The sequence below is a fragment of the Carcharhinus amblyrhynchos genome, chromosome 31, assembly GCF_965287045.1.
Source record: "Carcharhinus amblyrhynchos chromosome 31, sCarAmb.v2.hapA, whole genome shotgun sequence".
Lineage (NCBI taxonomy): Eukaryota > Metazoa > Chordata > Chondrichthyes > Carcharhiniformes > Carcharhinidae > Carcharhinus > Carcharhinus amblyrhynchos.
The window spans coordinates 21,050,240-21,065,018 of NC_137354.1; the positions used below are offsets into that span (position 1 = coordinate 21,050,240).

General features: G+C 41.6%; 1 protein-coding gene across 1 annotated transcript in view; it reads right to left on the reverse strand.

Annotated features, from left to right (window-relative positions):
* Positions 1-14,779, reverse strand: part of ldb3a (LIM domain binding 3a) — a 190,438-nt gene that overhangs the window by 76,544 nt on the left and 99,115 nt on the right. Inside the window, exon 6 of the mRNA XM_080215604.1 lies at positions 9,802-10,002. Coding sequence (XP_080071730.1) covers positions 9,802-10,002 — 201 coding nt within the window. The remainder of the gene's footprint in view (positions 1-9,801; positions 10,003-14,779) is intronic.

Below are 14,779 nucleotides of genomic sequence, written 5' to 3' on the forward strand. Positions count from 1 at the left end.
TTTTGGGCGCCGCACCTGCGCAAAGATATTTTGGCCTTGGAGGGAGTGCAGAGGAGGTTTACTAGGCTGATACCGGAGTTGAGGGGGTTGAGCTATGAGGAGAGGCTGAATAAACTGGGCTTGTACTCGTTAGAGTTTAGAAGAATGAGGGGAGATCTCATTGAGACGTATAAGATGATGAATGGGATGGATAGGATAGAGGTGGAGAGACTCTTCCCGCTCAAAAAAGACAGTAGGACTAGGGGGCACAGCCTCAAGATAAAAGGGGGGGCGGTTTAGAATGGAGTTGAGGAGGAACTTCTTCACTCAAAGGGTGGTGAATCTCTGGAATTCTCTGCCCGTTGAAGTGGTGGAGGCTGCCTCGCTAAATATTTTTAAGACGCGGGTTGATGGGTTTTTGATAAGAGAGGGGATTAAGGGTTATGGGGAGAGGGCGGGAAAGTGGAACTGAGCAGCGACAGATCAGCCATGATCTTATTGAATGGCGGGGCAGGCTCGAAGGGCTAGATGGCCTACTCCTGCTCCTATTTCTTATGTTCTTAAGTCAATTATCAGGTGCATAGATTTATGGTGAGTGATAGAAGGATTAGAGAGGACATGAGGAAACCTTTCTTCACCCAGAGGGTGAAGGGTGTTTGGAATTTGCTGGCTGGTTTGGTGGTGGAGGCAAAAAGCCTTAACTCATTTAAAAGGTAACTGGATCTGCAGTTAAAGTGCTGTAACCTGCAAGGTTATGAACGGGGTGCTGGAAGGTAGATTAGCCCCAGCTTAGTGTTGGGGCCCTTGCCATTTATGCTGTACATTAATGATTTGGACTTAAGCGTTTGATTAAGAAGTTCACAGGTGACATGAAAATTGGTAAGGTGGTAAATAGTGAGGAGGATAGCCATAGACTATAGGAGGATATCTGTAGACTGGTCAGGTGGGCAGAGCAGTGGCAAATGGAATTCAACCCATGAAAGTGTGAAGTAATACACTTGGGGAGGGCTAACAAGGCAAAAGATTAGGCTGTGAATGGTTGGACTCTAGAAAGTACTGAGGATCAGAGGAACTTTGGAGTGCATGTCCACAATTCCCTGAAAGTGGCAGGGGAAATGGAGAAGGTAGTTCAGAAGGCATATGGGATACTTACCTTTATTTGCCGAGGCATAGAATATAAGAGCAGGGAGGTCATGCTGGAGCTGTATAAAACATTGGTTAGGCCACAAATGTGTGCAGTTCTGGCCACCACATTATAGAAAGGATGTGATTACTGCAGAGGGTGCAGAGGAGATTTATCAGGATCTACCTGGGTTGGAAGGTTTGAACTATGAAGAGAGATTGGGTAGGCTGTTTTCTTGAGCAGTGAAGATTGACTTGACAGAGATCTATAAGATTATGAGAGGCATGAATAGGATGGATAGGAAGGCACTTTTTCCATTAACGGAGGGTTCGATAGTGAGGGGGCATTGATTTAAGGTATAAGGTGGAAGGCTAAGAGGGGAGTTGAGGTTTCAGTCAGAGTGTCGTGGGAGTCTGGAACTCACTGAATGATGGTTCGAGTCAGAACTCTTGTAACATTGAAGAAGTATTTAGATATTCACTTGCACTGCCATAACCTCCAGGGCCAAGGGCCAAGCACTGGAAAATGGGATTAGTGTAGTCAGAAATTTGTTGACCAGCAAGGACACAATGGGCTGAATGGCCTCCTTCTGTGCTGTAAACATTTATGAATCAATTAATTAGAATGAGCAGCTAGTTTTTTTGGCCAGTGCAGACACAATGGGCTCAATGGCTTCTTTGTGTGCCATAACTTCCTGTGGTTCTAAGAGTCAAGAATGGGATTAAACAAGTCAAATAGGAGCCAAAGAAAATTCAGTTCAAATTTCAGGTGGATTCTATGCATTCTCCCTCCCCTGGATATTGATTTCAAGACAAAAAGTCCTGGCTGGTGTGCCAGTTAATACTGACCAGAAGCCACTGGTCTGTGTTGAGCAGCTGCCTTTTTGTTTTAGGAGAGGTGCTCTTAAACTGGGAAAGAAGAAATCTTCAAGTTTAAAAAGGTACTATTCCCTTCTCTCACCAAAAATGTTGTATGGCAAACTTTCTTAAGTATGTATCTAATTCTATGAGAAACATTCCAATTTTTCTCTCAAAAATATAAATATTCTTCATTTTCAAAAAATAAGGTATTCAATTTTCTTTTTCATTCTCTACGCTTTGCATATGCACTAGTTTAAATTTCCACAACAGCGGTGGTTCCATTCAATGATTTCACATTTAATGACTGGTGAACACCCTCGCTTCACACACCTGGTACACAGAATCAAGTCCCCCAGTGGCAGCCGGCTGTTGGGCAGTGTGACCTGTGGGCAGTTGGCAGGTAGAGTGGGGGCTACCGGAGTTAAGCAAAGTTAAAGGGAGGGAGGGAAACAAAACTATCATTCTTTCTGTGGTTTAATGCAGAGGGCACCTCTGATAGTGCTTGTGGAGGAGGACTTGGATATCTAACTCAACTTCCCAAGGTGACAGAGGATCGGAAAGCATAGTGGGGAGAAAGAAAAGTATGCAGGGGACCATGAAATATGGAGTGTGATGAGCTAACTTCACATGAAATCAATCTTGAATTCTTTTAGTTAGGTACTCAACTCCATATCACTCTAGGTCACCAGTTGGTCTGTTCCAGATTGGGGCTCATCATCTGGTCATAGGTGGCTCTAAAGATAAATGCTAACAAAATAGCCACATGGGTTGTCTTTGGCAGCTCAGAAATAACGTGCCTTTTTACCCTACCTCTTCTTGCAGCAGCCAATGAGCAGGGACAAGAGCAAGGTGACCGACTAGACAATCAGGTTCAGAGCCCAGAAACTGTACAGTTCTGCTCAACTATTGCAGCCAAGCTTCTAATTCTTCCCATTTTCTGAATGGGGTGGGATCCAACTAGGACTAGGAAGAGGTGACCTCTTGAGTTGCTGAACCATTCAATAAAATCATGACTGATCTTTGATCTCAACTTCACTTTCCCACCCTATCTCCAAATCCCTCAGTGTGCAAGAACATAAGAAATGGAACGGGTGTAATCATGATGCTGCCCTCTGGTGTGTTCATTTAGTGCATATCCATTTTGTTCCTCAAGGAGAAAAGCCCAATGGCAGAGAAAATAAGTTTCCATCCCTCAAGCTCTTGACTTTGGGATCGGGATTTTGAATTCCAGCCTTAGCTCCTGCTCAGAATTGCTCCTTCCCCATAGTGGAGTTTAGTTCACCTATATTTGGGCCTTGATCATTCATGAGCAAGTGAGGCTTCTAAACTGAATCAAGCCTAGATATTTTGCTGCTGGAAAGGCAACTTACTCTGTGTGATAAACATCTCAGGCATATGGGAAATCAAATACAAAAGTTTATAGCAAGGATACAACTTTCTCTAAAGTACACTTAAGTTTTAAAACTCAAAATAGATTGCAAACATTTGCTGACTGGACTAAGAAACAATAAAGAGCACTTGAAATATTGCAAATAGCTCCCAGCCTCAGTTTTTAGGCCAAGGGACATTAATACCACTTCCAAAAAGCTGAGGTCCTGAAGTAAAGAAATTAGATACTGAAAATTAAACCCAGTTAGTCTAGTACTAAGGCGCTGGGAATTAGCACTGAGATACCAGACGAAGTTCCAAAACATTAAATAAAATTGGATTCCATTGAGGGCCAGTACAATTGTCAGTCAATGCAACCTTAATATACATGTCCTGTCAAGCATTCCTAAGCATCCAACAGTCAGTAAAGAAGAGTTTCTGTCAGTGATGCAGTTAAAGGAATGTCTGTATCTCAGGTCAGTTCTCAGTTCAGCATTATTGACTGTGTGTATAATATGTGACCCAAATAAGAATAGGCTACAAGTTTTAAAACTTAAGAGGCATCTCTCAGACATCTCAACTTTTCACACCCAGTTCACCTTGAGAGCTGAACACTGACAGATAGCATTGCCTTTTGCTGACCAGTCAAGTCCCTTTTGGATTTATAAGAAACACACCAGCTTACTGTCAGTGAATTACTCAGTATGTCAAACCAGTATGCTTTGTATTCTGAAGACCTATTTTATTGTCACCGCCCTTCTTTAATCACTTTAACCTAAAGTCTTAGTTTCTGTCACAATCCTAGTTGGCAAAGAAAGCTACTGGCAGTGCCCTAGCTTTACCACTTCATGCCTACAGAAGTTTCTGTCTCTGGTTTCTTCTGGGAGGCCGATGGCCCCAGAGAAAAACATTTCAACCCCTTGCATGAAAATTTATTATAAAACCATTTCAGCCCATTTGTTTGATAACATCATAGTGAAGCCATGTCATTATTCCCATCAATCACCGTGAGAAAGCTAGTAGCTACAGTAGAAAATACAGACAACTTCACGATTGGTTTTACTTTAATCACTATACATAGTTTGCAGAAACTGTTAACTTCCATTCAACAAATGTCAATAAGTTTACTATGCAATATTAGAATATCACATTCTTTCCAAAATAAGTACAAAATAGACTAATTTGGAAAGGACATTCCTTTATGATTGGGAGGACAGCCCGATCTCAAATTTTGAGTCTCTGACCATCTTATATCCCTACAGGAACCTATTGTTCCTGTAGATGACATTATAGATTCTCAGTGATATTTTGTTACATTTTAAACATGTGTGTCCTTTTGACCCATCCTTGTTGATATTTTGACGACAAGCTTTTATTTGCAAAGGTCAGACTAAAAGCACAGGTGTATGCCAGTTGATAACTTACTGTTTCTTGTGGGCTACAGTACCATGAAGTTTGTTCCCCCTCAGATACAAACTCTTATGATTAAATGACCGCTGTCATTGGTTGCACAAAACGTTCCAACAAAACAGACTCCAACCTTCTGCTCAAGACATTCTTGAGTGCATTCTTGATTAAAGTCCATTCCAAAACGCCACAACAATTATAATATATACAAAAGTTAATTTTGGCACAGGATGGTTCTAAACCATGACACCAAACACTGACCATGGTAGTTAGCTCAGGTTAGAAAATAAAAAAAATCAAATGAATTTGTAGCTTAAATAGTGAAAGAATCAATAGTTCAGGGACAACCTACAATCTGGCTCAATGACTTTAACATATGAGTATATATTATATATAAGTATATATTACACACTCAATTCAACATTCCATGCAACTTTGTGCGAACTGGAGGGGCAGACATCAGCATTTTAGGTTTGCAATGATTTTCATCAAATTACATCAAGTGCAAAAATATTACTGAATAATAATTCAAATATTATAATTTTTCTGGATAATATTTGAACTCATTTTGAACTTATGTAAATTAGGAGCTTTTCATAATGGTAAAAGAATATTTAGTCTAACAAAAGGACCAAGTTGTGGTTAAGCTGGAAGCCATCTTCCCACCAAATCCTGAGAACCACATTGGACCTCTCTGGCCTTTATATCCGTGGTAGCTTCATACATCAGTTTATTATTATGTGTGAAACAGATCGGTCAGAGTTCAATGTTTATTTTTTAAAGGTTTTCAATTTTGAAATCCTTATCATTGGCATCTGAATGCCATGATCAACTTTGGATATCCCTTCATAGCTCTCTTCTGATAAAAGCATGTCCAATTTCTCTTATAGTTTAAATTCCTGGGAACAATGATTGGAATATAACATCTTTCCTATGGGGTGCAATAGTTCAAATGTAATCCAACAATCCTGACTTTCTTTGGTTAATGTAAACCCATTTTCTCATATTGCTGCTTTCTTTATTCTACCATCTTTGCCTGCTTCACTGTTGCAGCAAACTGCACTGATCCTACTTACAGTAATAACCATAATTCACTTTTCTAACTAACATGCTGCATAATTGTTCCATTAAACCTATATCCTAAATTTGGATTGGTTAAATCTTTTTGAGTCTGATCTAATTACAAAGTGAAAACAAAAGTCTATAAAATGAACAACAAAATGATAAGGCAAATTCTATAGGTGAAACAATTAATTGACAATTGCCCACCTTTGTCCCAAATGGGGGCTCAGGTAAATATCATATAACCAATCTGCGGTTGGCTTTAGAAAGCAGCAAAGCAAACAAGCACAAACTAATCTGCACATCCCTGCCCTCCAAGCCAACATTAATAAATATGCCAAAAGAACTTTGCAGATCTATCACATTTTAGCTAAATCTTGAGAATTTGGACTAGCCCATGAAAGTTGCTATCCTCTTCCAGTTCCATTCCAGTTTCACCTGATAGAATTGTCAATTCCTAACCTATTGGCCTATTTAAACACTTCATGAGCTCCCACTCTACAGGGCAAGTTTCCACTTTACCAGGTGGGTGAACTAGTGCAACTGGCTGCTCAATAAAGGCACAAATGGTGGGCAGCCATACCACATTACATCCTATGAAACTAGGATTCCTTGTGTCCTTTAAATCCAACTACTGTGACTAGCATCAAACAACTGGCAGCACAAACTCACCTGCCAAAAGGTATTGACGCTACCACAGATCTAACAATCAAACAATCAACAAATGGCCACCCTCTGAATTTATTTTTTGTTGATGGGGTGAGGAAAGTGAAATGTTTTGTTTAATGCCTTAACAAAATATTTCCAGATTTTTTTTCTGTAAAATGTAGAAAACCAAAAATGAAGATGTCACGACACAATTTCAACGTAAAATGGCAAGGAACCAAGAAAGGGAAACTCGCACCTCCCAGATCTGTGATTGAAATGGTGTCTCTGACCCATGTGAGTTTAGTACAGATTTGGTTAAGAAACGATAATCTGGTTACGAAAGATGAACCTACTTACGCAAACGGAGGTTCAGGGCCACTGAGGGTCACATGATCAAACACACCAGGGTATTGATCATTGGTATCCGTGATTATTAGGAGGTAGGTTGGTTTGATTGACAGGTAACAAAAAGTGACAATGACAGTTGTGTGTTAGAAATGGGAATGGTGGAGGGGGGTGAGTGAGTGGGGTGGGTGGGGAGTGGGGATTGGGGGAGGGATTGGAGAGAGAGAAGCAACAGACGATTAGAACAACATACTGCGCTACCAATCAAAATGAAAGAATTACAGCACCAACCCCTGATCTACAGAATATTGTCAACAGTTTATGAGGCTTCAGTGAGCCATCCACACGGGAAAATCACAGAATTCTGAGAAGAGCTTATACCACATAAAATGTTACCATACTGTATCATCAAGCAAGGCCAGTTTCAGATATCACCATTATGTGGAAACCTCTAAAAGAATGTTATATGGTCAAGTATTTTTCCCACATTCACAAAATTGAACTCTTAATATAAAATCTTTTAAATGATGAAACTTGTGCTCATTCAAATGATGGACCTGCTTTTGGTGACATTGAGAACTCCCAGATCAATATACTTTGTCAGATGGAGGACAAAGCTCTCTCTGTCCTGACTCAACTTCAATCATTTCCTGCCACCACTGTGATTCTTCCTCCTCGAACAAGGGCCAATCATGTGATTTCCAAGTATCAGTACTAATTTACTGTCCAATAATACTGAACTGTGGCTTTCTCCGGATTCTTGTGTCCTAGGAACAGAGTCAACATTGGGCAAACTCATATCACTGAGGACCAGCAGCAAGAGGATTCTTTAATTTCCTCTGTCCAAACTGAACTTGGATTCTAGCAGTGAAACCACTCCAATCATTTTAAATTATTGAATTTGCATTCAGTGCTCCATGTTGTTTAATGAAGCTTTGGAGTGTCTTTTGATAGCCTAAAATACAAACAGTTTAGGGATCTCCAGCTAGGAAGACAACAAAGTCCTTTCAAGATAGATGCTGGAATGAGTTACAAATGTAAATAGGCAGATGCTGGATCTATCAGGCTGTTTCTCAAAAGAAGATTTAGGTCATTGATGGTTGGGTGTGTGTTTGTGGTGGAGAACACATTAGCCATTTATGAAATAAATAAATGACATGGAGTCTTTCAAAATATGCTGAAGCCCAAATGTAATTGATAGCATTTGATGATCTTCAATAGAACCTCATTCATGACATGAACTTTAAAGGCTCCATCCTAAACTTAAGTAGGCCTCAAATTACATTGATGGACAGGGCTCCTCTGCCAGATTCAAGGCTGCAAAGAAAATAAGCATGTGATGATTTCAGCCTCTGATCGACATCTCCTCAGCGAGGGTATGAAATGGAAGGAGGAAACAACTCCTGTCACAGTATCCAAACTATGTGCTGCACAAGAGGGCCAAGTCTTCTAGGACATAGTAGTCACTATCCAATTACGACTCTGCTTCTATTTTCTGACACTAAGATGGAGCTCTGCATTTCTGGCCCATACATTCGAAGCAGGTCTCTTCAGAAATGTGGAGCATACCTGACCTCGGAGTCCTTCCTTTTGTTGTAGGATCATTGGAGAAAGCCACGCCGTGCCCCTTTTTTATGGCATTAGCTGTCCTATTTTGGTAAGTCTTCATTCAGTAACACATTCAAAAGTTTTGAGACATTTAAATAATTTTTCAACGCTTCAGTGAATGTGTGTGTGAGGTAAGTGGGTAGGATGGCAGGATGAAAGGGGGTGGCAAAGTGACAAGTTAGTAGGTTGTAGGTAGTGGTGGGCAGGTGAGTAGGGTATTAAAGTAAGGTTAAATGGAGATGGATGGAGGGGCATTAGAGGGTCAGGGAGGAGTTGGAGGGTCAGGGTGGGGGTCGTTCAGTTATACAGTCAACTAGGAGTTTGGTATGATTACTCCTGGTCTAATATTTCTTAAATAATTATCCCGGTAACTGAATTGGAGCTCTCCAAAGTCTTTGACTCCATTTCAGAGTTGGGAGAGGGTCCCAGATGCTGAGGAGTTGCTCATCTGAAGGAGAAACTTCCTGGGCAACTCTTATGGAGTCCTTACTTTGGATTTCAAGAGGTCCCCTAGGAGACATCTTCTGGATATGTCAGGTCTCTGACCATCTGGAGATCAGAAGATCTCCGGCATATAGACACACATATACAGGCTACATTTACAGGAAATTTGTGTTGCAGAACTATTTTCTTGTTTTAGTTGTTCACTGGGTTGCATGAACTGCAGCAGAAAGAGGCTTGCTCTTCCTGTAGTAATGGAGTCAAATATTTCCTGAGGAAATTCTGAAAATTATTATGTGTCTGTTTGACCCGAGAGTTGAAATGTAAAATCAGACATAATTTCATGATCAGCTGTTGTCGCTGTGGTTTCGGGAAGATGCGAAGGAAACGTGATGTTAAATTCCAGCTCTTACCGTGCAGATGTGTCAATCTCTGTGGAATCTTTGTTTTGTGGAATGGGCAGGTGGACTGAGATGGGCAGTTTACACTGGATAGATGGCAAAGAGACAGACCATTCGGCCCAACCATTTCATGCTGTTCAGCAGCACCAGTTAGAGAACGGAGATTGAAGCACAGAGGAAGGTGTGGCCAAACTGGAATTCATACGGATGCTACATTTTAATGCTTAACTGGTGAAAATTTCTCAGGTCAGATACTTCTCCACGTGTCCAGAATTGTATCAGTATCTATCTATAGTCTTTTGCAAAAACTCCAATGATGAGTATCTTTCTGCAGAGTTTGAAAGGACAGGTTTCCAGAGGAAGGATTAAACCTATCAAGCCAGAAGATTACTTTTCATTTAACATGCTTTTATTAATAACTATATTTTAACTAAATAACTAAAAATTTATTCATCTTCAAAATGGCTTTACGTTTCTGGTCTATAAACTTCAAAGATACATAATAACTCCTCAAGGTCTTTGCATGCCGGCAAACAAATCTTAGCTTTTCTTGGCCTACCTTGAAAGGTCACTGCCCCTGGCGTGAGCCTGACCAGCAATGGCATCCATGATGGCATCTTGGGAGTACATGCTGATGGGGGTGTTATACTGGGCATGGATGATGGTGGCCTTCCCACCAGGGCCTTTCACTTCAATGGGCTTGTGTGTGGACAACACGGAATCCTTCAGGACATTGGGGTTGAAATGCTCCACATACTCACTATCGGTTGTGGGAGTGAGAAAGGAGAGGAGAGCGTATTGTGAAAGGAAGAAAGCAAAACAGGGAAAAATATAGCTGGTGATGGAGAGAGGCGGTGTTGGGTAAGCAGAAGCTACTTACGTTTGCAAGTCCAAATATAAATCCCAGAAGGAAAAGACTACCTTTCAATCTTCCTTCTATCCCCCATTCTACTCTCTTCTTTCTCTGGGTATTCGATAGTCAAAATATTCTTGTCATTTTGAGCCCTCACAATGGTTGGGTGACAGGGTGATTTTAGGACTCATCTTAAAATTGGTCAATGTGCCTAATGCCTCACCTAGGAGGAACGAAGAAAGCACACCGAAACACAGCTCTCCCTGATCTCTGGAAATACAGGGAGACACCCTGGAAACTATTACCATGTACCCCCAAATAGTTAAAAACAAAACAAAGAGAGAACAAAAATAAACACCAAATCAAAGGAATTCAGTGGCTTTCAGAGCCAAAGTTATACTCAAAATCCATAGCTTACAGTGATTTTAGAATGGATTAATTGTATTGTGTCAGCAAAGTGGCCACAGATTTCACATGTACTTCTGACTTCTACCACCTCAAGAGAGCTAGCTCCTACTGGAGGAGAGAGGGAGAATTCAGAGGGTAGGTACCCATGGCTTTAATTGTAGAGATTCACTGGTGAAGGGTAGTTAACCTTGACAAACCCAATTAGTAATAAATTAGGGTTCAGGAGAGCTACAAGTATGGGAAAGAGACAACCAAGTAACTGTGAAACTTCTGCTTAGCCATATCCATTGTCTACTCATATCACCAAGACACCATGCAGGTCAAGAGCTGATTAAGAGTTGTTCAAAGGAGCCTCAGTTCTGCACGACATTCCATCAGTCTCTCCCCACAAATAAAAATCATTTAAACATTTGAACAGAACAGTTTATTGCATTCACTGTGGTAACTTGGCAGTAATTTCATGTGAGAAACCATCAACAACTCAGTTCAAAGGATATTAGAGAAAGCATTCAAATGCAAAGATGAGAAGCAGAATGTCAACTCAATCATTCCCTCTTCATTCTGCCATAACTTTAGTAAAATATTTCTGTTTTTCCTTTTCATGAAAGGAACTTGCTTGCATCCCTGCCAGAGGCATTAAGATACTGAGATAGCACATGACCCCTTATAGACCCCACATGCATTGTACAAACTTGCTCCAATACTCAGCATGCATTTCACAACCTGCCCTCTTACTAGCATGCATTGCTGAAACCCACCCTCCTACCCAGCATGCGCTGCAGAATCTAGCTCAAAGCCACCAATCAGCAAAGGGTGAGAGTTTATTTCCTTGAACTCCTACTTTTGTGACCATCATTTCACCTCCTCCACTGTTTCTCTGCTGCAAATCCCAGAACTACACAAACTTCATTTAACTGCATTTAATGCCAGCAGTTTTGAATGGGTAGTTCCTGTTTTTGTAAAAACATAATTACATGTTTATTTCACATGATTGGGTCTTAACCATTGACCTCATGTCCAAAACAAGGAAAACATCAGTAAAATGGTGAGGTGTGTCTGGTCTTGGTTATCAGGGAGTCTTAGCAAGAGGAGAATTAATGGTGACAAGTTTAGTGGCCTGGCAAGAGACTCAATGGTTGAAAATAACATTTATTGCAAGAGGGATGGAGTATAAAAGGTAGGGAAGTTTTACTAAAATGGCAGTGGGTATCAGTGAGACTGCACTTAGAGCACCATCTCAATACAATGAGAGTTCAACATGTGTTTGTGAAAGCAAAATTGTGTTTTTGACTAATCTATTAGAGTTCTTTGAGGAAGTAACAAGTAAACTTAGAAACCTGTGGATGACTTGGATTTCCAAAAGGCGTTTGACAAGGTGCCACATCAAAGGTTATTATATGAAATAAGAGTTCATGGTGTAGGGGATAATATGAACATAGATGGAGTATCGGTTAGCTAACAGGAACCTGAAAGTATGTATAAATAGATCATTTTCAGATTGGCAAGATGGAATGAGTAGAGTGCTACAGGGATCAGTGCTAGGACCTCAACTATTTACAATTATATGAATGACTTGGATGAAAAGATCAAATGTTTGGGTGCTTTTTTTAAAAAAAAATGTTCATTGGATGTGGGCATTGTTAGCTAAACCAGCTTTTATTGCCCATCCATAATTGCCCTCGACAAGGTGGTGGTAAGCTGCCTTTTAGAACTGTTGTAGTTGATGGGTTGTAAGAACACCTTCAGTCCTTTTACAAAGGGCGTTCCAGGAATTTGATCCAGCTACAGTGAACAAACAGAAATATAAGCCGCAATTCTCCCATCGCGACCCACGACTTTTCTGTTGGATTGCAGTGAGAGACCCATGTTTCCAGCCTTGAACAGGGATTTGCACATGTGCATCTCCCAGAGCCGGTGAACAGTTGCCAGTCATTCCATGCTGGAAACTGGCGGGAAGGCAGGTAAGTCACTTAAATCTTTTTTTTAATATGTTTTAAATATGTATATGAGTTAAATTAATGACCTTTCAGGTCCTGATAGAATCTCCCACCCCACCAGGAGTATGTCATTCCCGTGGGTTCAGACTAGCTCCCCACATTCAGGGAACTAGTGGGAGACCCCACAAGATTGAAGGGGAGGCAATCAAGATCTCCCAGGGGATCGGGCGGCAGGGGGCTGTGCCCCCGGACATGGACACCCTGGCAGTGCCAGTCTGTGCCCCCAGCACTGCTCAAGGGGCATAGTGCCCATGCCCAGGGGCACCTTGGCACTGCCCACTGGGCATCGGTCAATGAGAAGGGGACGGAGCCTATTGTGGATTTGGCCTAAGGGTGATTGGTGGATCCCGCTGCCACTCTGCAGACAGGATCGGTCTGGGATGGAGGGCGGGCAGTGATTGGGGTGGGCTGGGAAGGGTGGGTGGTCTGCCAAGGAGGGAGGGGGCCTGCCTCTGGGGGTGTCAGTGTAGGGGGGTGGTGGGGAGAACTGCCACTGCTGGGGGAGTGGGGCCTGGACATTGGGGCATTCTGGGCGGGCTCAGGGCTGGCCTGGGAATTGCTGTGGGGGGCTGCAATTGGGCCGTGGTGGGGGCTGGAGGGGCAGCACTGCAGTGGTCCTAACTGGCCAGCGATCAGGCTGGCCAGCAAATGGGAATTGACAGTTTGGGGCCACTGTGAATGCGCAAAGCTACAGAACTCAAACTCTGGCATGAATAGGCCCTGCCACCTGAGTTTTTAATGAGATTGCTGACTAGAACCTCTTCAGTGCAGAAAGTGTGGAGATTCAGGTGAGAAGTTGAACTGACAGAACAGTCAGGATTTAGAACAGTTCTCTCACCAATTCAGCACTTTTGGGAGAATTGCAGCCATAGTTTCAAGCCAGGATTTTATTTGGCTTTGAGAAGAGCTCGTTCCTATGCATCTGATCTTGTTCTTCTCATTGGCAGAGGTTAAGGGTTTGAAAGACAGCTACTCATCAATCCTTCGAAAGAGCATTGATGAGTAGCTGCAGTGCATCTTGTAGTAGGTACACAGTGCTGCTACTGTGTGTCAGGGTGGATAGGGTGAATGTTTAAGATGAATATTTAAGTCGAGCGGCCTGTTTTTTACATTTGCTGATAATGTATAGATAGGTAGAACATAAGTTGTGAATGAGATATATGGAGTTTGCAAAGGGATGTAGATAGGTTGAGTGAGGAAAAATTTGGCAGTTTTTTGTGGGAAAATCTGAATTCATCCACTTTAGCAGAAAGAATAGAAAAGCAATATGTTATTTAAATGGCGAGAGAGACAGCAGGACTCGGGTAAAGAAGGATCTGAGTGTCACAGGAAGTTGAAATGCAGGTACAGTAAGTGATTAGGAAGGCAAATTGAATATTGTCATTTATTGCAAGGGGAATGGAATGTAAAAGTAGATAAGTTTTGCTACAGTTGTACAAGGCATTGACGAAACCACATCTAGAATATTGTGTACAGTTTGGTCTCCTTACTTATGAAAGGATTTACTTGCACCTGAAGCAGTTCAGGGAAGGTTCACTCGACTGTTTCCTGGAAAGAAGGGATTATTCTCTGAAGAAACATTGGAAGGCTGGGCGTGTATCCATTAGAGTTCAGAAGAATGAGAGGCAGTATTGTCTAAAAATAAGGAATTTTCTGTCAGAGGATTATGAGACTGTGGCATTCTCTTTCTCAAGAATAGTGGACGCAGGGTAATTGAATATTTTTAAGGCAGAGTTAGATAGATTCTTAACTAACAAGGGACTTAAAGGATATAGGGAGTAGACCACAATCAGATCAGCCATGATCTTGTCAAATGGCAGATTAGACTTGAGGGGCCGAATGGCCTACTCCTGCTCTTAATTCAAATGTTTACATGTTTGTATGGTTTTTAAGGCCTGTGGTTTCTGGAATAGGAAAAATGTGAAATAAAGCAATATGATCCAGGGAGGTCACACTACACTGTTAAACAAACAGCCTCAATTAATGCTATTTATTTTTGTGAAGATGGAGAACTCCTCCAAATAAGAAACATTTTGTGATGTGGCAACCTCAGTCAGTCCAAGGTCAAGTACAGCATGGGTTGAAGGTGTCTCTACACCATTCCAACTCTGAGCTGGAAACAGTTCCACCTGAACCAAAGCAATGTTCTCAATTCCCAACCAGGGCTCAATATGAACTTAAATTCTCGATGAGCCGCCAATGGTTCACATCAGCTGAATGTAACACAAATCTTGCTTTTGCCTCTGGAGATTCCCTTCAGATTATATAGACAGAAGCAG